General features: G+C 40.4%; 1 protein-coding gene across 4 annotated transcripts in view; it reads left to right on the top strand.

The window, feature by feature from the left end:
* Window positions 1-23,881, top strand: part of runx1t1 (RUNX1 partner transcriptional co-repressor 1) — an 84,011-nt gene that overhangs the window by 35,408 nt on the left and 24,722 nt on the right. For all 4 annotated transcript variants that reach the window (XM_084738534.1, XM_084738532.1, XM_084738531.1 and 1 more), the window contains exons 2-3: window positions 16,613-16,750; window positions 20,028-20,269. In XM_084738534.1, the coding sequence (XP_084594660.1) occupies window positions 16,613-16,750; window positions 20,028-20,269 (380 nt within the window). The remainder of the gene's footprint in view (window positions 1-16,612; window positions 16,751-20,027; window positions 20,270-23,881) is intronic.

The following is a 23,881-nucleotide window of genomic DNA, read 5'->3' as shown; positions in this document are numbered from 1 at the left end:
GGAGGTGAGACAGTGAAAGGTGAAACGATGGGGAAGAAAGAGCTGAGGAGAAAGTGCGTAATGGTTAGATGAAAGGAGACAAAGACACATCACTGACCTGGAATGGTCGCGGTGATACTGCATGTGTGTGAGTGTGTGTGTGTGTGTGTGTGTGTGGGTGTGAGCGTGTGTGCCGAGGCCATCCCTCTGCCGCCTTCGCCTCCAGCCATACTCCACTCTCAGCCACTCAGAGCCATTAGCAAACCATGGTCACCATATCACACACAAACACACACAGGTACGCGCACACACACACCATGTAAGCCTGGAAATACCCTCATGCGAGGTCACACCAACCACCACTCTCTGGCTCCCTGCTCGCCAGATGTGACTAAGACCCCGTTTTTAAACATCTTCTCCTGCAGGGGAAAGCAGGGAGGGAGGGAGGAGTGGAGGAGAGCGTAAAAAGAAAAGAGAGTAGCGGTTTTCAGAGCAGGGGCGGCGAGGGGTAAAGGTTTTTTTTTTTTTCTGTTTTGCAAATCTGGTTCTACTTAGCAGAGCCCTGGAACACATTTCAGAAATTGCAGACATATTTTTTCGGAGCGGTTTTTGGGGAAGATAGTTAACCGGCAGTAATTTCCAACACATGGCAGCCGTCATGTGATATTTTGAAAACACCAGGCAGACAGGCTGGTTCCCTCCTCCCCCCCTCACTGTTAGCCTCTGCCCTCTTTTTTCTGCACTCGTCCTCTGCCTCTCGCGTTTGATTTCCCCATCTGTCTCTCACAGGCGCTTAATGTTATCTCTCGTTTTCAGTCTTCAGCGTCCTCACCTCCCTTCTCCTATCTCTGGCTTCTTTCTAGATCTCCACATCTGTTTCACCCTTTCATCCCTGTCTGTTTTCCTACCCATCATGCTCAGTAGATGCACTCTCTCCCTCAGCCTGCATCGCATATCACTCCATCCATCCATCCTCCCTCTGAGCCTCCGTCTCTCTGCACATAGTAAACGGTAACTGTCATGTAAAACACGAGGGCCTTTACTGTCTGTTGAAAATTGATTTCGCTCCCGAAGACAGTTATATGATCCCTTTAAGCATGGACACACACACACACCCACAAATTGGCTGAGAGAAATGGCTCCATGTAGCTTAAGGAGATATAACAGGGAAAAAGATACAAATTGCCACTTGGGCATGTGTGTGTAGTGGTGTGTATCAATGTGTTTGTGTTTAGAGATTGAGTGGATGCATCAGTGATTTTAAATTGTGCTTGTGCCACAAGGGTCCAGCAGTTCATTGTGGGTGTGTGTGTGTGTGTATGTAGCTTTTTTCTCAGCACTGACAGCAGAAAAGCTTTGTGTTTATAGACCCACAAATGCAAAAGTACACAGCCTACAATGCGATTCACAAAGTGAGGTTGTTGTTGTTGTTGTTGTTGTGTACTATAACACTATGAAAACTGACCTCCCGTGTGCAGCCCCTACCAGACGCAACAGATCATTTGCATGATCCCATTTAAATCAATCTAAAATAAAAACCACGACAGTCAGAGCATTCATTCTTTTTGCAGCATACACTCATAATGATGTCATTACTTTTCATTAGGTTAAGTTAAGTTTCATTAGTTACATTAAGCTGCATTAGGTTATATAAGGTTACATTAGGTCAGCTAACTTAAGTCATGTCACGTTGCTGCTACTTTACGTTACACCATGTTACATTACATTATGTTGTGTTATGTTACCCGACTTTACGTTACATTACAGAACTTTCTAAAAATTGTCACTGAATAATAATAAGACCGTTTGTCATTATTTTAAGAAACTAACTCACTACTGTCATTATAATGACTGACAGGATCTTTTTCGTCACATTAGTGGTAATGGGCTAGTGAGAGACAATGAACATACAGACTTTTCATAGTGGTGATGGGCGTATTAATACAGATCTAGCTGTTAACAGAGTCTCCGGTCTGCAGTGTAAACCACTGAACTGTAGGGTCGCATTACGCTTCATAGTCAAAGACAGTTCATATCAAGTAAACACTTGTATCCATACGCATGCTCCCTTTCTCACTCTTGTCCTGAACATGCTGTCTCTGCTTCAAGTCGGCTGCATCACACTGAAAAAGGCAGAGGAGAAAACTGCGAAATCAGCTGGGGAAGTGTGGGCCGGTGTCAAGGCTACTGTGGCAGCAGGGCGTATAATTTTTTGAGGGGCATGAGGCCAAACTGAGAGTAATAAGATTAAGTCAGTAGTATTGAGCTTAGGTTGTATGTATTTTAGGGGTATGATTATCAAGGAAATTACATCAAAATGAGCAAAAAATACCAATATAGATTCTGGGAAATACTATATTTCTATTGCAGATGAACCTATCAATCCCATCTTTGCACTCGTCAAAAACGTCAAACGTTATTGTCAAAAACTAGAGTGTTAACAATTTTGTTCATGTTTCCACATTCAGAAGACCTTTTGATCAGTTTGTTTTGGGTGTATGTTAAGCGATATGTGATGAAAAAAAAGATTTTTGTATTTTTCAATTCATGACACAATTTAGATACTTTTATCAGTCATCATAGTTTATTCACTTACATAAACTTTTAGTTTAGGCTGTATAGATTTTAGGGACATAAAGCCTTTGAAGATACTCCATCACAATAAGGAAAAATACCAGTGTAGGTGGTTGCTGACCATTTCTATTGCAGAATTCAACAGTGTTATCTTATACAGTATGCTTCAACAATATTAATCCGTAGCCACACAGCAGATATATTTTACCGCATCACAATGGCAAGAAAGGTAACCTGCTGTCTGTGCAGGAAGCTTAGGAAAATAAAGCCATGTGTCGTCAGCATTAGGAGTGTGTGTGGAGTGTTTTGTGTGAGTCCTTCTCTGCTGGCGGAGAGTCTAGCCTGGGAAAACACCCAGATCCATTTGGGTTCACTTGGCTCGGTGTCAGCATGGCATCAGAAATGAACCAAACTGTATACAGAAAGCAATTTTCAATAGGCTGGCTTCCAGCAGAAGGCCAAACAAGGCTCACCACGGCTTACATCTGATTTGTATCGCTCAAAAAGCAACATTTATATCATTATTTTGACATCGTGTTAATGGCAATGATGGGCTAGATTTATATAAATAAACAATGCTTTTGATAGTTTTCTAAATATGTTGAGCCCGGCTCGGCTCTGCTGTGGAAAAATGTCTGATGGCAATATGTTTCTAGTTCAGCTGTTCCTATAATAATGGTAATCTCTCCCTATGCTGTCTCGCTCCGTCACACTGTACATATCCCTGTGTTTTCTTTACCTTTACCTCTCCCTGACCCACTTCTTTCCCTCCTCCACCCTCTTTCTGTATTTTTTTCCACCAGCCATTCCCATTGCCTGTCTTTATTTTACAAGACCCTGTAGCTCAATTTTGCCTGGCAACAAGATGTGGCAGGAATCGGTTCGATTTGAGAGGACGCATAATGGGCACTGTGAATCATTTTTATTGTTCCTTAACACTTGCTTCCCCTCTCTGCAAGAGAGACTTTATTTCAACAGATGGGTAAAACAGACATTACAATAAATCTATTTTTTTGAAATAGAGTAAAAGACTTCTAAAGTTATACACCACATATGTTTTATTGTCCGGTGTGTGCAAGTGTTTGTGTGTAGTCGGGGGTGTTTTGCAGGATTTGTGTGTTTAGTTTATGTATTTTTGTGTTTGTGTGCATATGTGTGTGTGCGTGTTAACGTTTGTGTGATGGAACAGATGGTGTTCAGACCTTTGTGTGCAATTGAGAAATCTCCTTATGTCTTTGCTGGCTTGACAAAGTGTAAACACACGATGTTACACTGAGAGAAAAATACAGATATGGTGGGAGATGCAAAGGACTGTCAGCACTGATCAGGAGCAGATCTGTTTGAAATGCTTCAGTGCTCCACTGTGCCATCACTCTTTCACTCTGTAACTCTACAAACAGTCTCTTACATATAATATCATGCCAGGAAAGTGTCACAATTAGTTGAAATGAAGGCAAAGTACACTTGAAACTCAAAACATTAAGCTTAATTCCAAGAAAGAAAAGACATGTTTTTGGATACTGCAGTTTCTCTGAATAAAATCCTGCATTCTTCTGAGTTGTTCTGATCACTACTGGGTGTTGTACTATGTTAAAATAAAAAAAACAAACAAACAAGATGCACTTAAGGTCCTTTTTTCTCATGACACAAATACACACATACAACGACCTTTAACCAGAACATTCCTCCAGTATTAGCTGGTCTCCCAGAGAAACTCCAACCAAGTGAGTCATTTTTCAGATAACCAAATCGCCAGCGTATTTCTACATTATGACTCGTGGCTGGAGAAGAAAAATGTAATGATGTTCAGATGAGTGGATTCCACTAAACTATTAAACTGCTCCACCAGCTGGACAGTCAGTGACATCATAAGGTGGTTAAAGTACACAGAAATAGATTTTTTTTTTCTAGTAGCTTGCAGTGTGACAAATTATTTCAGTAGATCAGTAACTTAGAACAAAAATTATTACTATTACTAAAGCCTCCAGATTACTTTCAAGTTTTTTTGCTTTTTCTTGATGATTTTTTTTTTCAAGCTACCCAAATTCTATAGACCAATCACATAACAGACCAGTCACACCTGCCCTTATGACCTCTGACTACTACAGTAAATGTTCTTTTTGCAAGACATTTTTTGGCCACTTCTTTTTCTAATTTTGTGTTTTAGTTTTTAAATTTGGCTCATGGCATCAAATCTTCATTAAAAGCATGCTGAAATGCCAGCAACTGTATTTGAGCTCTAATTCTGCAATTTATTTTCTGTGACTCAACTAATTAATTTATGTATCAATTAATTAACAACTAGTGTGTCACATCTTAATCGACTTATTGTTTCAGCTGCACTTTTATTGTATTGTACTTGTTTAAAAGGTAATAGAGCACCAACATTGGAGGTGTGATAGAGACTACAAATTCCAGGTAACCAGCTGGTCAAAGTAGTGATCCCGTGGTGTAATACGTGAAGGAATGATAGTAGCATTGAATGCATGATGAGTAACATAACGTGCTGATTTCTTGAATAACAAGGCCATCATTGCCCCGCATCATTTAATGTTGCTGGGAGATGTGAAGTCACTGGGAACCTTCAGGAGGAAAGTGTGTGACAGGAGGAGGAAAAGAAGGTCGGAGTAGAGCTGAAATATTTAGTCAGTTAATCTTTTAAGTGACTGAAAGAAAATAAGATGCCAGCTATTTAATCAATTAATTGTTCCAGTCATTTTTCAAGCAAATATGTCAAATATTTGGAGGTTTCGGCATCTTATATGTGAGGATTTGCAGCTTTTCTTTGTCATTAATGATAGTACATGAATAGTCTATGGGTTTTTGAATGTTGGTTGGACAAAAGAAGCAATTTCAAGATGTGGGCTCTGGGAAATTGTAGCGAGCATTTTTCACATTTCTTTATTTTACATTTAATAGACTAAACGATTAACCAATAATGAAAATAATCGTTACTTGTAGCCTCGACAGAGAGATAGAGACAGATGGTAGAAAAAAGCCAGGAAGAGCAAGAATGAGAGGGTGAGAAGGAGAAAAGAGGAAAAAAAAGAGAGAGAAAGGTCTAAAGGGACACATGGATGGTGGTGCTGCTCTCCTCTGCATCCTGCATCTGCTGGTGAGGGAAATAAATAAGATGATGGAAATCAGATCCGTGTGTGTGTGTGTGTGTTGTTTGCAATTTGTGCATCCTTGCAGCTGTGTGTGTATATATATATATTTGTGTGTTTGTGGTGGGGCGTTGCATCCATACATCTTCTTGACAAGCGGGTGGAGTTTGATGGGACATGCTCTGCATACTGCTCCATCTGGCTGCCGATGACTCTGTGTGTGTGTGTGTGTGTGTGTGTGTGTGTGTGTGTGTGTGTGTGTGTGTGTGTGTGTGCGTGTGTGTGTGTGTGTGTGCATGGTCTAGAGGAGAGGGATGATGGAAAGAGAAGAGGGGTTACTGCACTTGCATACCGATAGATTTCTCTTGTTCCTCTGCTTATGTACGCCGCCTGAATCTCAATCGTTCCCACCTGTCCCTCAGTGGTGTTCTTTAACACATCCGTCCTCTCATTCTCTCCATCTTTATCCCTCTCTTGTGTCTGTCCCCTGCTCCCTCTCTCCACATCTGTACCCAGCACGCAGAGCAATCACCACAAGCCACTATCACACCATCTCTGTATCGCTTCATCTATTCCATTACCTATCTGTCTCGCTCCCTCTCCTCACACATTATTGTGTACTCTATGTGTGTGTGTGTCTGTGCGTGTGCGGTATAACACACCCAGAGGCACCATTTTGCACAGGCATTGGTATGTTGTGGACATTAGTGCTCAATTCACAGGCTTCCTGCGGCTTCACTGCGTCATGGTTTTCACCTCAGCACCTACATATCAATGCGAGCACTGGAGATTTTATACACGTGTAGATTATATGTTTACCTGTGTGTGTGCAGGTCGGGCCACACGCTTACAAATAAAGGTGCTTACTAGAACCATCAAGGGTTCTTTGGAGTGTTGCCGGACGGGAACTGTTTCCTGGTGGAAGTTTTAACCTGGAACTCTTTCAGAGGGTTCCTGCTTAGAACCTAACAGAAAGGGTTATACCTAGAACCTTCTGTGAAAGGTTTCACCCAGCAGGGCTCTGTTCAATCAGATAAGCTCTGGTTCTTGAACTGGCTCCATTCAAGATCCTTAGAACCTTGCTGCAAGCTGAGGGGGGTTCTACCAAGAACCTTCTTATATCACGGTACAAAGAACCCTTGACGAAAGAGTTCTTCAATGATTTTTTTTTTATATCCCAAAGGTTTTATCTAGAACCAACTCAGATGGTTCTACAGACAACATTTTATACTCTAAAGGTTTATGTAGAACCCACCTAGGGGGTTCTAACAAGAACCCTTTTGTACCATACAGTGGACCATTGATTTCAACAGTACTTAAAGAACTCTTTCTTCCAAAAAGGGTTCTTTGGATAAAAAGGACTCCTAGTCTTACAACCCTTGACAATCCTTTTCTCCAAATAAGGGTTCTTCAGAAGCAAATGGTTCTGTGTAGGACCTCAGCCCTTCACGAAGAATCCTTCTGGAACCTTTATTTCTAGGAGTGCGTATGCATTTTTCCATTTAACTCCATAATGATGATATCTTATGTCTGACTAATACAATCTTGCGCTCACACAGGCGCCAGCGCACCGTAAATTGTTTATGTCACAGCCACCAACTCTCGAAAATTCACCCAGCGTGATTGAAATCCATTGTCATTTTGAAGAATGGGATTTGCCTGTGTGAAGTACTCTCGAGTGGCATATTACCGCCACTGTTATCACATCATTTTCTGGGTCTCCAACTGTACGATCACACACACACTCACGCAAACACACACATGGCAGTGGCAGTTCTAGCTTATGAAGTGTGTAATTGAGATTGTTTGACTCTATCTCCTGATGATAGACTTTGAAGTCATTGTAGCCTCTATGAATAATCTAAAATATCAAGGTTAGGCAGTGTTGTCCCCATTTCGCAAGGTGATTTGAATACAAAATGACCTCATGGCTCAGTGTGTGATGATGAAATGTATAAGGTTTTCATACAACATTGTATTTTTTGCCTTGAGTTGTGGGTTAGCAAAGTCCTCTCTGTAACATATTGAACTGTTTCTCAGGGACTGCGTTCCTTCTAGATATCGTTCATTGCAACAACCTTGTTTTAGGCGAGTGATGTAACTTGCATGTAACCTTAGAAAAGGCGTGTATCACAAGTCAGCGGGGGGATAAAAATCTCCTTTCTTTGAGCTCGGCTGAAAGACGAGCGAGAGGGAGAGAAAGGCGAAGAAAGAAAGAAAGAGAGATTTTGCAAACATTGAGGATCACGTAATCACGGACGATGCAAACGGGTGATGTAAGTGTGAAGACATCCCTGTGAGTGGCAGGTAGTAGTCCAGGGTTCTGCCTCATTTCTAGGATTGGCGTGTGAGTCAGAAGGATAGATTGTGAAGAGATTAAAGAAGTAACAAACAAGAGCAAATCAACTTCTGCTTTGTTATTTTAACAGGGAGCCTCTGAGCGGGTGTTTGAGAGACGTGAGGGTGGTTTGAGTATTCAAATTCTGATATTTTAGTCTCAAATGAAAACAAAGAGCACATGAAAGCCTGAAATATGGTGGTTTATACATACTTCCAGTGGCTTGAAAAAAAATCTTAGGCATTGAAAAATGATTATCCAAATAAGAACAAAAACAACAAACAATTGCAAACAATGTTTTGCTTGTTTGTTTTTTGTGACTTTTCACAAATCTATGCATAAGTTGTACCTCTGCAGTCATCTAAAGACTGTTAAACTGAAACAAGGATGAAACTGCTCACAGCTCAAAGACATATGTAAGCAGGTGCTGTCTGGCTATTAAAATTATAGTCTGGGCTGTTTGAAGTGGGGTTGTATGAGATCTTTATTGATAATCAATGTATTAACTACAACTAAGAAGGAGAACAAGAGAGGAGTATCAGCAGGCGAGCTAAGCAATAGCAAAAGTATTTTAGCCACTTGAAAAAGGTCCACCTAAAAATATTAATATCAGTTTAAGTTTATGTTACATCTAGCATTTTTCACCACTTTGCTGTCAGACAGCCTTTTCTGACAGAAAGCCTTGGGTGTATAAGCCAAACATCGCTCTCTCTAAACTATAGGCGAAATCAATCATTTACCTCACAGAGTACCGAAGTTGCTGGTCTACTGCTGCCTCTATCTGTTTGTTTGTTTGTGTCATTGTGTGATTTCTGAGTTTTAAAACGATGGTTTGGATCGAAGGTGCCATAGACCAGCAGCTCCCATGTCTGCAAGGTAAAAATATTGATTCCGCTTTTGGAGTTTGGTTGCTTTTGAGAGAGCGTTATTCGGCTCGTATAACAACAGTTTCCCATCAGAAAAGTTTGTCTGACGGCAAATTAAATTAGTGAAAATATTCTAAATATAGCGTACACCAACTATCAATAAGTAGATCAATGAGTGCCTCATACAACCCCCACATCAAATAATCTGAACTATCCCTTTAAGGGTCACAAGCCAAAAATTTTGCAAACTTTATTTTAAAAGATTTCACACTACACAGCATTGTAACAGCACGTCTGTTAGTATTCTAATCCCAACTTAATGTAGACAAAACAAATACAACCCTCATCCCTCCTGAGAGCTCATAATTCAGTCAGATATCAGCGTAATTATCTGTGACACAGACGATATGATAGCTGGGTAACAATATACCAAATACATTTAATCAGGCCTCACTGGAGCCCTGATATTCTCATGGGTTTGAGTCTCCTTCAGTCTACTCGTACTACAAATATTTGCGCTGAGAGCTCCTTTATGATGCTTTGGATAAAACCACACACCAAGTGGTTGTTGTGAGACATTAATCACTGTCATCCGTAGGCATGATCGTCAATAGGTTTGGCACCTCTGCCTGTGCCGAGTGCACGAGTGAATCAACACACATTTTGAAAGAGCTCTTCTGTTCCTTTATGGCTAATTGCTGCCTCTTCAACAACCGTCCTCATCCTCTTCAATCCATTAATCCCTGGACAACAGCACTTCTGAGAAGTCGTAAAGCGAGTTAGGCAAAGTCAAAGCACTCATCACCCCTTTCCATTAGAGCTCCGCACATCAATACCTGTCCAGTCCTGGAATACCATTCATCCGCCAGCCACATATCTGCTGCTTTGCTTCCCAACATGCAACTGGCGGGGCAGTAACAGGGCTAATAAATGGACAATGGATGTGCATTAAGTTCAGCCATTAACTTTTAACAGATGTATTAGACTGAAGGAGACACCCGACTTTGTTTTCAAGGTTGTTTAAGGTTGCTGGTTGAGGTGGTGCTTTTTGAACTGAATTATGCATGAGGTAGTGAGCACTCGCTATTGTTCTGCCGCCTTCTACTGCTGTAATAAAATGAGAGCTTGTCTGACTGTCATCTGCACAAACAGTGTATTTTTATTTTAAAATATGCACTCTTAGAAATAAAGATGCTACCTAGAGCCGTAAATGGTTCTTCAGCTTGCTCCTGTAAGAACCCTTTTTTGGTTCCTGGTAGAAACTTTTACAGAGGTTCCGCTTGCAGCTCTTTCTACCTAGAACCCAACATAAAGCGTTCTAACTGGAAAGATCTGTAAAAGGATTCACCCAGAACCCCCTGTGAGAGGCTCCACAGAGAACCCTCTCTGGGCTTTTATCCAGAATCTTTCTACCTTCTAAGGGTTTATCTAGAACCCACCAAGGGGGTTCTACCAAGAATCCTCTTATATTTCAATGCTTTTATCTAGAACTCACACAGGGGTTTCTAATGAGAACATTTCTTTATATTATAAGGGTTTTATCTAGAACACACAGGGGTTTCTAATGAGAACCTTTCTTTATATTATAAGGGTTTTATCTAGAACACACTAAGGGGGTTCTACCGAAAGCCTTTATCATATTCCAAGGTTTTACTCAAGAACCCACCAATGGAATTCTACCGAGAACCCTTTTATATATCAAGGCTTTTATCTAGAACCCAAAAGGTTTAACTGAGAACCCTTATATTACAATAAAAAGAACCCCCGACAAAAGAGTTCTTCAAGGATTTCAACAATCCCTGAAGGACTTTTTCTTCCCAATAAGTTCCTTTGGATGAAAAGGACACTTACGTTTTACAGAGAACCCTTGACAAACCCTTTCTTCTAAAGGGGCTCTTCAGAAGCAAACTGATCCGATTAGAACCTCAACCCCCGAAAAAGAACACTTGGAACCCTTATTTGTAAGAGCGTCCGTACGATATTTGCCCATGAAAATGGATAGCACGCACATAAGCCGGGAGCTGTTTTCAATAATGTGCTTCAGTTGTGAGATGTATTTTTATTTTTCCCAAAGACTGGGTAAATTACCTTGTAGGGGGAGCGCTGCTATTGATTCAAGTGGCAGAGTAACTGCTGAGTGAATGGTCGGGTGCAGCCCTTGTTGGTTAGTATGAAGCCATTGATTTTATTCTGCTTATATGCTTTGCAGTGCTCTCAATCAAATCAGAAACAGAGAAGATGCTGTTTATACATCACAAAAGTGTGTGTGTGAGCATGTTACTGCCTGGATACATGTGCATGTATTTGCTGTGTACATGGATTTCACACTAATTCATTCCTTATCCGTTTTCTTTTTCCCCGAGGGACTGTCGAGTTTCAAATGCTTTCAGGGTTTATGTTTCTCTCATCTTCACCCGACGACTGCCGTCCAATCATAACACTGACCCAGGTGTTAATCCCCAATTACAAGCCTGTAACCAAACTCATCTTTTCATACTGCTGCAGGGCTCACAGTGCCACGCAAGAGTTCAGGTGCATCTCGAGTTCAGACTTATGTGCTTTTTTTTTCCCCTTTATGTATTTTATATGTGAGCATCAAATTTTGGGAAAAGCATTTCTCTGTCCTTTTTAAAGCAGAAATATGTGATATATTTACTGCACTGAAACATAAAGTGACCATGATATGTCATAAGAGATTAAGGAAACATGCTCAATTGAAGTACTGGCTTCTCTGACAATAATACTACAGCCAACATGATCTCCTTTTGAAAATTTCTGCCACTGTCACATTTATTCAATTTACATGGAGCTAAAATGAATCTTGAATGTTCACTGAATGAGTAAGTGCCTGTTTATAAGTCATAAGAGATCATATAATAATCTTTTAGAGGGAGTAGATGTTTATAACGGTTAAATTGAGCAAAATGTTAATGGAGTCTTGCAGTCACTGAACTCCCAGAGTGTGTATTTTCAGAGCAGTGGGCTGTTGTTTTCAGCTTTACAATGACAGGCAACTGACAGTTATAAACAGCTGATCAGCTTACAGTATAGGACACAGCGTCTAATATTAAACCATCTTACATCTTCTTTTTTGATGCCTCCAACTCACTATTTGGACTTCAGTACTAATTTCTGAATGCTTTGGTCTGACATATTCTATCTTTAAATGTGTAATACCCAGAGGAATAATACCCCAGTCTTCTTTTACAGCACCCCACTTCGCTATAAATTGATTTTTTTTAAAAAGGATTACATTGTATGTGTGGCACTCTGGGGACAGCTGGAGGTCACTATTTGACTTCAGATTGCATTGCGGTGACGTGAGTCATTTGCATGATCCGGTCCCCTATCTGGTAACAAAGATTAAGGTAATTATAAGATGACTGAATCCTAATTTGATGTCCTTCTATCTAACAATGGATCAAGAAACTGGGCCAAAAATTACCACCCAATTAGAAAAGCCAATATACAGAACCATGAGCTCAAAGATCCAGTGGAACTGGATAAGTAGAACCATGTGTTATATGGTAACTTGTCTCTATTTAACTTGGGCTCGTTAAGCATATACATGTAGGGTCTTTGTGTTTGACTGCAAAATGATGAATTACCTTGGGTCCTGTCACCCGGCCGTCTTTTTTTTAAAGACCTTGTATTTTTGTAGATCATATTTTAGGCAGGCATACAGGATATGATAGCTGGCAGCTAGAGGTAAGACTATATGTTTCCACTACCTATTCTGCTATAGCCTGACTTTATAAAATAAATAGTCAGGTCCAGACTTTTTTACTGTGGTGAAATTAGAGTAGTAAACCTTTCTCAGTGTGGCCAGGTTGGGAGGATGGAGAGAAGGGTTTTGTGTGTGTGTGCAGAAATGCAGCTCAGTTAATAGACAGTTAAAGGTTTGGACTCTCTCTGTGTTTTCTCTTCACACTGACTCTTCTTTCACCTCCATTCCTCTATTCTCTGCTTTCCTAATCACACAGCTTTTTTTCCACTAATCTCTGCTCTGTAGCCATTCATGCTGCTCTCTGCAATTTATCTCTTTTTTTTCTCAGCACTCGCTGAGCTAAAACTTGTTTTATCGATGATTAACTTGCATGAATTCTTTCATTTTAACTATATAATTGAATAAAATTTTGAATTAAACCCAACCCAAATTTCAAAACTGGAGTGATTCAACCAGAACTCAACATATCCCCAGTCACCTTAAAAGATCTCAGGCTTAAAGGGAGAGTTCAGATTTTTTGAAGGGGGTTTATATGAAGTACTTATCAATGGTCAGTATTTTACCTACAATAGATGGCAGTCGACACACCCCCAGTTTGGAGAAGGCGAGAGGAGTACCAGCACAGAAGCTAAACAATGTACCACTTTGGACAGGGTCAGCAGCAAAAAGTATTTTAGCCACTTAAAAAGGACTACCTAAAAAAAATGAATATCAGTTTAAGTGTATGCTATATTTGCCATCAAAACGCCTTTTTCGATGGGACAACACAAATTAACAAAAGCAGCAGTAGACCAACAACTCTTGTGTTGTGGGAGGTAGAATGACTGATTTAGCCCATGGACTTTGGTTGGTTGGGGAGAGCGATATTTGGCTCATATAACGGTGCTTTCCCATAAGAAAAGGCCATTTTTTTAAGTGGTCTGAACTGTCCCTCCAGATTTAGACCAAAATGGACCTAACACATAATCCTCAAAGGTTTTAGGCTCAAGGTCTGTTGTGTTCTGGTTCTCAGTCTTGGTCTGGACCTCCCAGTTCAATCTAAAAGTCACCCCAGGCTTCGTACCAGTGAGTCTGCTGGGAGCCTGATAAATCCAACCTTCCCAGTGACTTTATCAGTTAATGCCTCCTCGAGCAGATCCAGAGTGTGCTCGGTTAGGGAGATGGTTAGTCCTCTGATAGTGTCTGGGTTGGGATCTGTTTGCCTCGAGGGTCTGTAGAAGCTCCTGGAGACGCTGAAATTGACCATTTCTCAACATTTAACAACAAGGGAATGTCTTGGAAAGAGCATATAATGGTCAGTCTAAGAATTGCAGTGTCGGTGAATAAGTTAGTTCAAATCTTTTCAGTGGTAAGAGGTACTGTGGCTTTAATACTTTTGCTTGTTTTTTTTCTGGAAAACTAAAGAAATTAGTCTTCACTTTCTTGTATATCACATTTCTCCCCAGCAAACCTTTAAAGCTTTAAAAAAAAAGAAGAAGAAGTAATCATTACTGTCATAACTGAACATGTTGAAGTTTGTGGTGTAATCACTATGTAATATAAGTTGTGTATTTCTTCTGATTGTTTCATTCATTTACATCATTTTCCCTTCGCTTGTTTCTCAAAGGGTCAACATGAAGAATAAACAAAACAACCCAAACTTTCAATACAGAGACACAGCTACGGTGCCCTCTCTATTTAGACTTTCACTGACGTCTCCATCTCTCACTTGCCCGCCCGCTAAAGCCGAGCTAGCGTGACTAAAATACTTAGTCACAGTGCACCTCGGCAGCAGCGAGCAGCCGGAGAGCTACTGAGGCTCGGGCCTCTAGCTAACAGGCTTAGGCTATCCTGTCTCTCTCACGTCAGTATTTCTCTTTCATTTCATCTAAACGTCACACTATGGAGGAACAGTAACATTTATATAGGCTGCAGTGTATGCATGGGAATACACAAACACCGAGGGAAAATGTGCACATAAACATGATGTGTACAATATAAGATTACATAACAGCGTACATATTCATCATGCAAAAACACACAAACACACTCGAGGGTCTTGAGAAAAATGTGTGACAGGGAACACCCTTTTACTGGAACATGCACCCTGATTACAATGTGTGTGTGTGCCTTTAGCGTGCATGTGTTTGAGTCAAAGCACATACCCGCTCCATGATTACAGCTATAAGTTCAAGTCACAGATAGTACTTTTGTTTCTCTTGCAGCTCCTCCCTTCCCTCCTTTCTTCCTTTTTTTTTATAATCTCCTCTTCACAATGTGCCACAGAGGCGGCTGATAACACTCTGTTAACTCTGTGATAGGCTCGTCACTGCTTTTGCTGAGGGAAGTCGTGTATCTCATCCTGCTCAGCCCTCACGCCAGTGCAGGACTCTGATAATGTCTTGTTGCTGTTCTCATATATTTGATTATCTGCTGAGCACAAGCCAACTGAATTAGGTGAAAATAGGTATGTCACAAATCCTAAATACTTTGGAAAACTTTTGGAATACTGAACTGAATACGGAATACTATTAGTCTGAGTCACTCTGAATGTACTTAACACTTGCTTTTAGGAATAACATCACTGCAGAGATCTCTGCTGTTTTCTCTTGGTCACATAGAGCAGTGGTTCTCAACCCTGGGGGGTAATTTCTGGAGGGGCCACCAGAGGGTTGTGGAGAACAAAATTCTGGGGGGCCATGACTCACAAAGGTTCAGAACCACAGACAGAGCACAGACGTTACTAAATAAAGGCAGGTGCTGCCATCCTTTGACCACAAACAGTAGGGCAGCTCATGCACGCCGCACATCCAAAAAATATACAGTGAATCATATGTTAAATAAACGGATCGTATTTGTGGCTAATTAGTGATAAGATAATTAGCCAAACTAACATGCAAGACAATTTAAATTTTACTTATTTATGGCCCCAAACCACACTAATTATCATCCCTTTTTGGTGGAGGCATTCAAGGCTTGTCAAAGTACAAACAGCGATGTAAGAGAGAAACTTCAAACAACAGAGATTCAGTCAGAAGCTACAAAAGCAGTGAGAGCTGAACACACAGAGACTTCTAAAATGTCTTTCTCTCTGCTCTCCTGCACAGACATGACTTGAATCTCAGCTTTCCAGCAAACATCAGAAAAAAAAACTCAGCAAACTCATCTACTAGCAATGGGGCTTTAGTAACAAAAACACTGCATATGTACACAAATTTAGGCATAAAAACAGTATAACTGCATTCAGAATGCCACCGATATAAACTGTGACTGTAATGGAATACAATTACTCATGTTTTGTATTTTAAATACATTACTTCTATTCCATTACTCTCCAACCCTGTTAATGCTTTATCTCTCAAAGCTCAAAGTAGCATCATATAATATCAAAGGTGAAAGACAAGCTAACAGTTAGTTTGTGTGTCTATGTGTTTTTTTTTTTTTTTTCTGCATCTTAATTTAGTTCATTGACCAGTTGGTGTTGTGCCGTGTCCCAGTCCTGAACAGATGTGAATGTAGCATCCAGAGATACAAGCATTAGGACAGTGCGTGTGTGTGTGTGTGTGCGTGTGTGTGTGTGTGTAATGAGTACTGCAGTCGTTAGCAGGGGGTGGGGGGGTTGCTGTGTCTCCGTTCTGTACAGCGGGCATGCAGGATGGCACAGATGGTGGTGGAATGAGACCTGTGCTCGCTGCAGATTTACGCTCCTCTCTCGGGTGTCTGTCTGTGTGTCTGTGCGTCCCACTCATTTCTCATTTGACAGTCGGAGCATATGCATCAGTGTCACTGTGGCAAGACACGCAGACATATGATGTGGTGAGCCATCTATTTCCAGAACCAGTCTGTCTGGCTTTGTTATCAAATTAAATCCTGCTGCTGTTTATGTGCACATTATAATATAGTTCCTTTCGAGGAGGCACACAGATGTGAAATTTGTCGCTCTGTGCTGGTGTTTATTTCTTGCCTTAAACTCAGCATCAGCATGTCAGCATGTTGTTATTGGTATTTTATTACAATCTTGTCTTCCTTTGTCTTCCTTCAGATCGCACTGGGAAGCCCTCCACCATGCCCGACTCACCTGCGGACGTCAAGACACAGTCCAGGTTGACCCCCCCCACCATGCCGCCCCCACCCAGCACACAAGGAGCACCCCGCAACAGCTCCTACACCCCCACCACATGTGAGTAAAGCCAGGCTTACAGTCCTATGTTAACTCTTCAAAGCCCCAGCAACATACATGTTTGATGAAGTTAAAGAAAGGCGCAGTAATCTTCTTGTCAGTAACATCCTGCAAACCTTCTACCTCCTGCAATCAATGCTCTCTGTTATAAAGTAAATTAATGAATTCAAAGATGATTGGTTTCTCTATTAATGAACAGGGTGCTACTGAGTAGGAAGGAAGACAGACCATCCCATCAGTCCTCTATATCGTCAAATGATCGAAATATTATCAACAAGATTAATGAGCACTTTAATTTAATTGTTTTCCTCATTCATTCACTCATAATATTATACAAGACACTTAAAGGACTATCATCTTCCATATTGTCAAATTTCCCTTAACCAATACATGTTGAAATATAGAGGAGCATCTGTTTGGAATAATCTACCTACATCACTGCAATCAACATCTACATTAAAATTAAAAAAGACAACATCTAAAAAAAATCATTATCTAGCAAAGATTTGTTGCATTTTTTGAATCTCATTGTAATACATCTTAACGTGTAAACTTATAAAGTAAATTGGCCATTCTTTTTAAAAACAATTTCATATTACTACTTAGTCTTGACACTTTGACACTTTTATACGGACAAAATGTGCAAATAAAATAAAATAAAACTAAATAAACTAAACTAAATGATTCATGTTTAGTATATAATTAAAGAACAAATGATGTGGGCTGAGTTTCATATAGTGTGGTATGAACAGAGCAGTGCTGCTGGATCACTTCACAGTTTGAACAGATACACTAAGTTGTGGTATCATGTTGTACAGAGGTGGTTGTATCAACAGCTGCAATGTGATGCTGAACGGTAACTCAGTTCTCAGGTAATGATGGGGTGGCTGTACATCAGACCAAAGAAGTATAATTCCAGTGGTGTAGTGCCATTTGTTTAAGTACCAGAGCGCCCCCACGACACGCACGTGCATGCACTCGCACAATTAAAATGTGGCTTGGTTGAGGCCACATAACCACTGTGTCTGTACATCAGTCAACTATAACTGAGCACACAAATGTTAGACTGACTTTATGAATAATTTCATCATGTTGAGAATATTACACAGCAGTCAGTCCACATGAGTTTCTCTCTGCTCACATTTAATCTACATTAAATGTCAATATGACAACTGGCTCTCTTGCATGTGGATGACAAGAGAACTCTGGTTGCTCTTTGTCATGCAAGGGACGATTTTCTGACCAATCAGTGGTCTACAGGATTTTCACTGCACTGTTTAGTACTGGTACGACAGCAACGTAAATCCAGTGCTGTATGGCTCAGAATACTGGCGAGTGACAACATGCGACATGAAAAAGATCAATGTTTTCCACAAAGGATGCCTCAGGAAATGCATGATGCATTTTCTGGCCTGGGAAAATCTCAAACATACAAGACGACTTAGTCAAACAGCAATATGCTTGTGAATAGACTCCATCAGGGAAAAGTAAGCAAGGTCGGCCCAAAATAACTTGGCAGTGTACTGTGACAGCTGAGTTAATGGAGATGGACCTAATAAGAGGTCTCGATGGAGGCGGATTGTCAAAGCCTTATGTTTGATTAGGGACGAAGCAATTTGAGTTCTTGGAACATCAACCAATGTGATACCAAAAAAAGTACCAGTTACTATTCACAACTTTTGACAATGGAAAACCATAGAGTGAATAGAGTTGGGCTGAGCTGTACCATGCGGTGGAAACATAGCATTACAAACCGTTGGATCTTTGCCATGACGTGAACATAGCCTTTGACAAGCAAATTACACCCTGGTATTCACTTAGAAGTGCATACTTAACCACTTGCATGAAGAGCACTAGAATCAAAGAATCGAAGGCCCTGCGGTTCAAAGTGCTCAGAGCACTCAAGTCTATATTAGTGGTGCTGGTTCTCTGCAACAGAAAGAGGCATTATTTTGTTCTCTTTCAATCACTCATACTCTCCTGTTCTCCATCTCTGGTATTTACTTTCTCCCTCTCTCTTTGTATCTGTCCCTCCTTTGCAAACGCTCACACACTCCACAATTAACATTGGGGCTTCCGTGCGATGAGGGAGGAAAGGCCCGGCTCTCTCATTACGCATGCCGAAGGTTTTAACAAAGCAGTATGCTTTGATTTCCACCCGACGTAATTGTTACCAGATGCAGTTTGAGTATCTCGTCTCTCTCCTCACTTTACAGTGGCGGCTTTGGACGCCGGCCAGAGGGGGAGTGAGTGGATCACTAGTCAAAACCTAATCTCATTAGAGAGAAAGCTTTATGCCGCCTTGTATCTCTTTGTATACCAACTCCCTCAACATACACACACACACACTGCTCGCGTGTTCTGGAGCGGCGGGGGGTCACACTGTCCCCGCTTGTTTAGACTGCACGGAAGGAGGGAAGGAGAGAAGGAGGTGCAGGGAGGCAACATGTCGCAGAAATATGTTTTTTATGAGAGGATGCCGCAGGATCAAACGAGCCTCCATGATTGGAAACAAATGTTGAGGATTGTGAATGTTTTCAGGGGAATGTAAATCATTGGTTTGGTCTCGATGAAGCTGACGTATGTTGTTTCCTTTGTTGATGTTTGTTAAAGGCAACGTCAGAGATTTTAGGTTATTTTTGATGATTTTTATATGACTGTAAATGAAAAATGTGAGAAAGAATTTCTGGGCAATTTACTTAAATAAATCTTTTGCATTTTGAGCCCAAACTCAAACTCAAACAACTATTTCTTTTGCTTTTTTGCTTTTTTTTTTTTTTTTGATAATGTACTTTTCTTCTTTAGATAAACTCAAATCATTGAATTTTAGATTGTGGAAACTCTCCAAAAATATTGCTGAGTAAACTTTTTTTTTATCTTTGTAACCCTTTAATTTTAAAATATACAAATACAATCACAAATCAACAAAAGATTATGGGTCAAAACTTTGTTTAGTTCATTTCAGATTAGTTTGATTCTGGTGAAGGCAGTTCTCTTGAATTTTTTTTTTCCGTATATACTTTTATAAAGCTGCTCTGTACTTAATTTAATCTGACTGTGGCTAAGATGCTGCATTCATCAGGCCTGGTAAATTTTTTGTTGCATGAAATTTGTATATGGACGATGACAACACCCTTAGCATATTTACTGTTACCTGTCTTTAAGAAGTAAAAAAATATATATGATTCTTTTACAGTTTAAAAAGCAAAAAAAAAGGCCAAACTGTTTTGCTCTTCTTAACATTATGTCTTTGTATCTGTGTCCTTGTGTCATGCAGTAACCAATGGCAGTAGTCACTCTCCTACAGCGCTCAACGGCGCTCCATCTCCTCCAAACGGCTACAGCAACGGTCCTAGCTCCTCCTCCTCATCCTCGCTGGCCAACCAGCAGCTGCCGCCGGCCTGTGGCGCCCGGCAGCTCAGCAAGCTCAAGCGTTTCCTCACAACTCTGCAGCAGTTTGGCAACGACATCTCACCTGAAATCGGCGAGCGGGTCCGCACATTAGTGCTGGGACTAGTGGTGAGTGGCTACTGTGGATGTGAGCTCTGGTTCAAAGAGTGAAAGTCGACACTGTGTGCTTTGAGTTAGCAGGAATAACTGAATCCATTAGTGGGCGATTTGAGAGTAATTCTTAGCATTTGTTCAGCATGCATGAAGTACCAGATGGAGCGGGTTTACTGAATCAGAAAGTTGAAATAGTGTCAGGTTAGTTGTCAGTCACAGAGATGAAAACTTCAAATACTTTGAAATACTTACTAGTGATTATAAAAAGCCTCAGGGGTATTTTTCATTTTCTTATGTCAGAAACCTCACCCATCTGGTCTTTCAGGCCTAAGTGTAAAATAAACACTTTGAGAGATTTGAAGATTTCTGCCTCCAGGATTGACATCCATCAGTGGTTTGCAGCACATTATTCAGTGTAACACAATGCAAAGAAAACAATGGCAGCATGTTGTCCTCTGGGACCAAAAGCAACATCAAAGCAGGTGACTGACGGCCGTCTTTATACACCTGATCCACTTTGGATTTAATTGCATAGCATTTATTTCAATTTGAATACGAAACATAACAACATGGAAAACCAGATGTACAGGGTGATAAGGATCAGACTGGATCTTTGTGCAGGTGTCTCAAAACCTAACATAACTCAGGCAGTGGCAATATAAAATCCTAATTCATGCATTAGCTAATAAATAAATGGAATTGCAGAAAAATTAGTGTGGTTTTAAGAGGGTGCACTCATCGGTCTAGTACTGATAATCACACTTCTCAGAAGGGCTGTCAAGATATTAGATTTTGACTGTGAATATCATGGCCAAAAGAATTCACGAAAAACAACATTATCACAATATCTATAGAAAATGTGAAAAAAATGCCAATGCTATCAGTCAATTTTATCTTTAACGTGGTTTATTGTGCCTTCTGTCTCTTGTTTAGCAAATTAATTACACTCAAAATGCAGGTGTAGGGAGGTGGAGAGAGTCTGTAACCACACAAAAGTGCAATTACATTTAATAGATAGTCAACAGGCAACCAGATGAACTGAAAAGCAAAAGAAACAGAAATGATTCAAGAACGTACATGTTTAAGGTGCTGGTTTATTTACACTATATTATCACGTGTTATTACCATGATATCGATATTATAGTCAAACTGGTATATTGTATAACTTCTACTTCTAACCCAAATTTAAGGGGAAATTAAGGAGAACTTAGCATTCAGAACTGAGTGCTACAGTCCAAACAGTGTATTGGAGTGATAAACAGTATTTCAAATGGTTGAATCCCTGTTTAGTAATCAATCAGTGGATGAAGTGTTTTCCACTCAGTCCATCCTCAGCAGACTCAAAGTTCAGACAGCTTGCCTGCAGGCTGCAGAGACACCGAACAGGAAGTTGAGTGCAACATTATATTTTGAAAATAACAAGCAAGGATGAGTCCTACACTGTATGTTCATAAGCTGACTGTCTGGTCTGTCAGTGCAAATCCAAGCCCATTATACTGAAAACAAAAGCCCACTGCTCTGAAAATACACATCCTGGAGACCCCACTAACAAGTTGCTCAGTTTAACCAGTAAAAGTATTTACTCCTTCTAAAAGATTATTGATGATCTCTTATGACTCATAAACAGATAATAACTCATTCAGTGAACATTCAGCATTAATTTGAACTGTAACAAACATGAAACAGACAAAAAAAACTGTAAATTACATATTTTTCATTTAGGATTCAGCACATAAAGTGATTTACTAATAATACAGTATATAAACAGCAAAAGCAACGTGTTCCTCAGCAGATTCCTGCATTAGTAATATTGCAAAAATACAAATCTAGCCTGCTAACATCCAAATACATTTGAGATTCAATAAGACAGATGTGTTATGTTCCTCTGACTCAAATACGAAGGCTGTATAAAATACATGTGCAAATCTTAAGATTTACCACACGTCTATGTGATGTTAGAAAATGTGAGCATAACGAGCAGGGGAATACAGAAATAGTGATTGAATGTTGTGCTGAAAGGAGGAGGCGGAGGAGATGGAGGGAGGAATTTTTTTTAATTAGCCTCACAGAGCATAGCCTCCTTTTGGCTTCACTATGTTTATTTTTCTCACCGTCTGCGTATGCACATGCCTCTCCTGTGTCGTTTTGGCTCGCGTACCCCCCCTACCCCCCACACCCCCCACCCCTCTTCCTCGTCTTCCTCTCCCGCTCGGTGTCTCTCTGTCCCTCCCCCTGCCTTATTGAAAAGAGTGACACCGTTAATTAGCTAGTTGTGTGCTGGGGAGAGGGAGAGAGGGAGACTCAGGAGGTTTCACTAGCTGTCAAGAACAGCCCCTACGCAATCTGGGCGAACAGATGTAAGGCTGAATGTAACAAAATTCAGGTCTGGGAAATAACGCTGAGAGTGTTGGGAGGAAAAATAATATCTGGCTGCCTTTTTTATGTTCTCTGTCTCTCTTGATTTTTTTCTTTTTTCCTTGTTTGTATTTTTGCTTGTTATAGAGCAGATTCTTCTCCCATGTGCATGTTCACCTCTTCCTCCTTCTCTTCTTCACTCCTTCTCTCTGCTGCATCTTGGGAAGAGTTCATGTTGAAAATTAAAAATAGTGTCACCGCTGTCTTGTCAGCCATTAATGTGAGTTACAGGCAACCACAGACGCAGAGACAGAAGCGAGACGTTGTTGGGTGTGGAGGGTTGACAAACTGAAATGTGTAACCTACTTTGGACCCCCCACTTCTTCAAACACACACTCCCTCCTGTTTGCAACCACAAACACACTCTCACTCTAAATATACTACTCCCTCCCTGTCTACTGCACATTTGCTTGGTCCATTTTGGTCGCCTTGGTCTTATCTGGTCTGTGAAAAGAGACAGACAGTTATACGTTTGGCACTGATGGAGAAAGGTGATGCAGGCATGGGGCATTATGGCACCAGCATGACGGGCTCATGTGCTGTGATGATAAGGACGTGGGTTCCATGCATGTACATGCATACAGCAGAACGCATGTGTGAACATTACAGGCAAGAAGAAGAAGAAAAACATCCTTTGCAAACCTGCAAAAATCCTATTATTTTTTTGGTCATAAATTACTTAATGTACTCAGTCACAGCTGTCTTTACAATCTATAATTTGTCCCTTCTTTTTTCACTTTCTCCTCATAATAACAAACAATATAGATATAGAAGCATATATACCTCAGACTGCTACTGTATGTCTACGCTGTGCATCTGCATGGTTGCCAGATTGGAGAGGTCAGGTACAATGTTTATTGAGAAATTACAGATTTCGCTATAAAATTGAGAGTAACTCGCTTCATTCTTCACTGATTTTCATAAAATTTGACTTGTTATAAAGATGATAAATTGAACATGATACCAGTTACTGGGGATGATCTCATCAGCTCTATATCAAAACATTAACCTTCCAAATAGCCATGACTTCCACTGGGACATGCATGTTCAGACTTGTGAGTGGGCAACATCAAGTGTAAATTAGCCACCTGGTTGCGTGTTATTGGATTAATAATTAAATAAGTTTGTTATTAAAATAAGACATTTTTTTGTCATCTATACGGTTCATCTGTAGTCACCTGAAACACAACTCAACTTGCAACTGCAGGCTGC

Source organism: Lutjanus erythropterus, chromosome 16 (genome assembly GCF_056507025.1).
Source record: "Lutjanus erythropterus isolate fLutEry1 chromosome 16, fLutEry1.hap2, whole genome shotgun sequence".
In the NCBI taxonomy this organism is placed as follows: Eukaryota; Metazoa; Chordata; class Actinopteri; order Lutjaniformes; family Lutjanidae; genus Lutjanus; species Lutjanus erythropterus.
The sequence above is the reverse complement of the archived record's forward strand: the minus strand, read 5'-3'. Positions and strand labels throughout refer to the sequence as shown.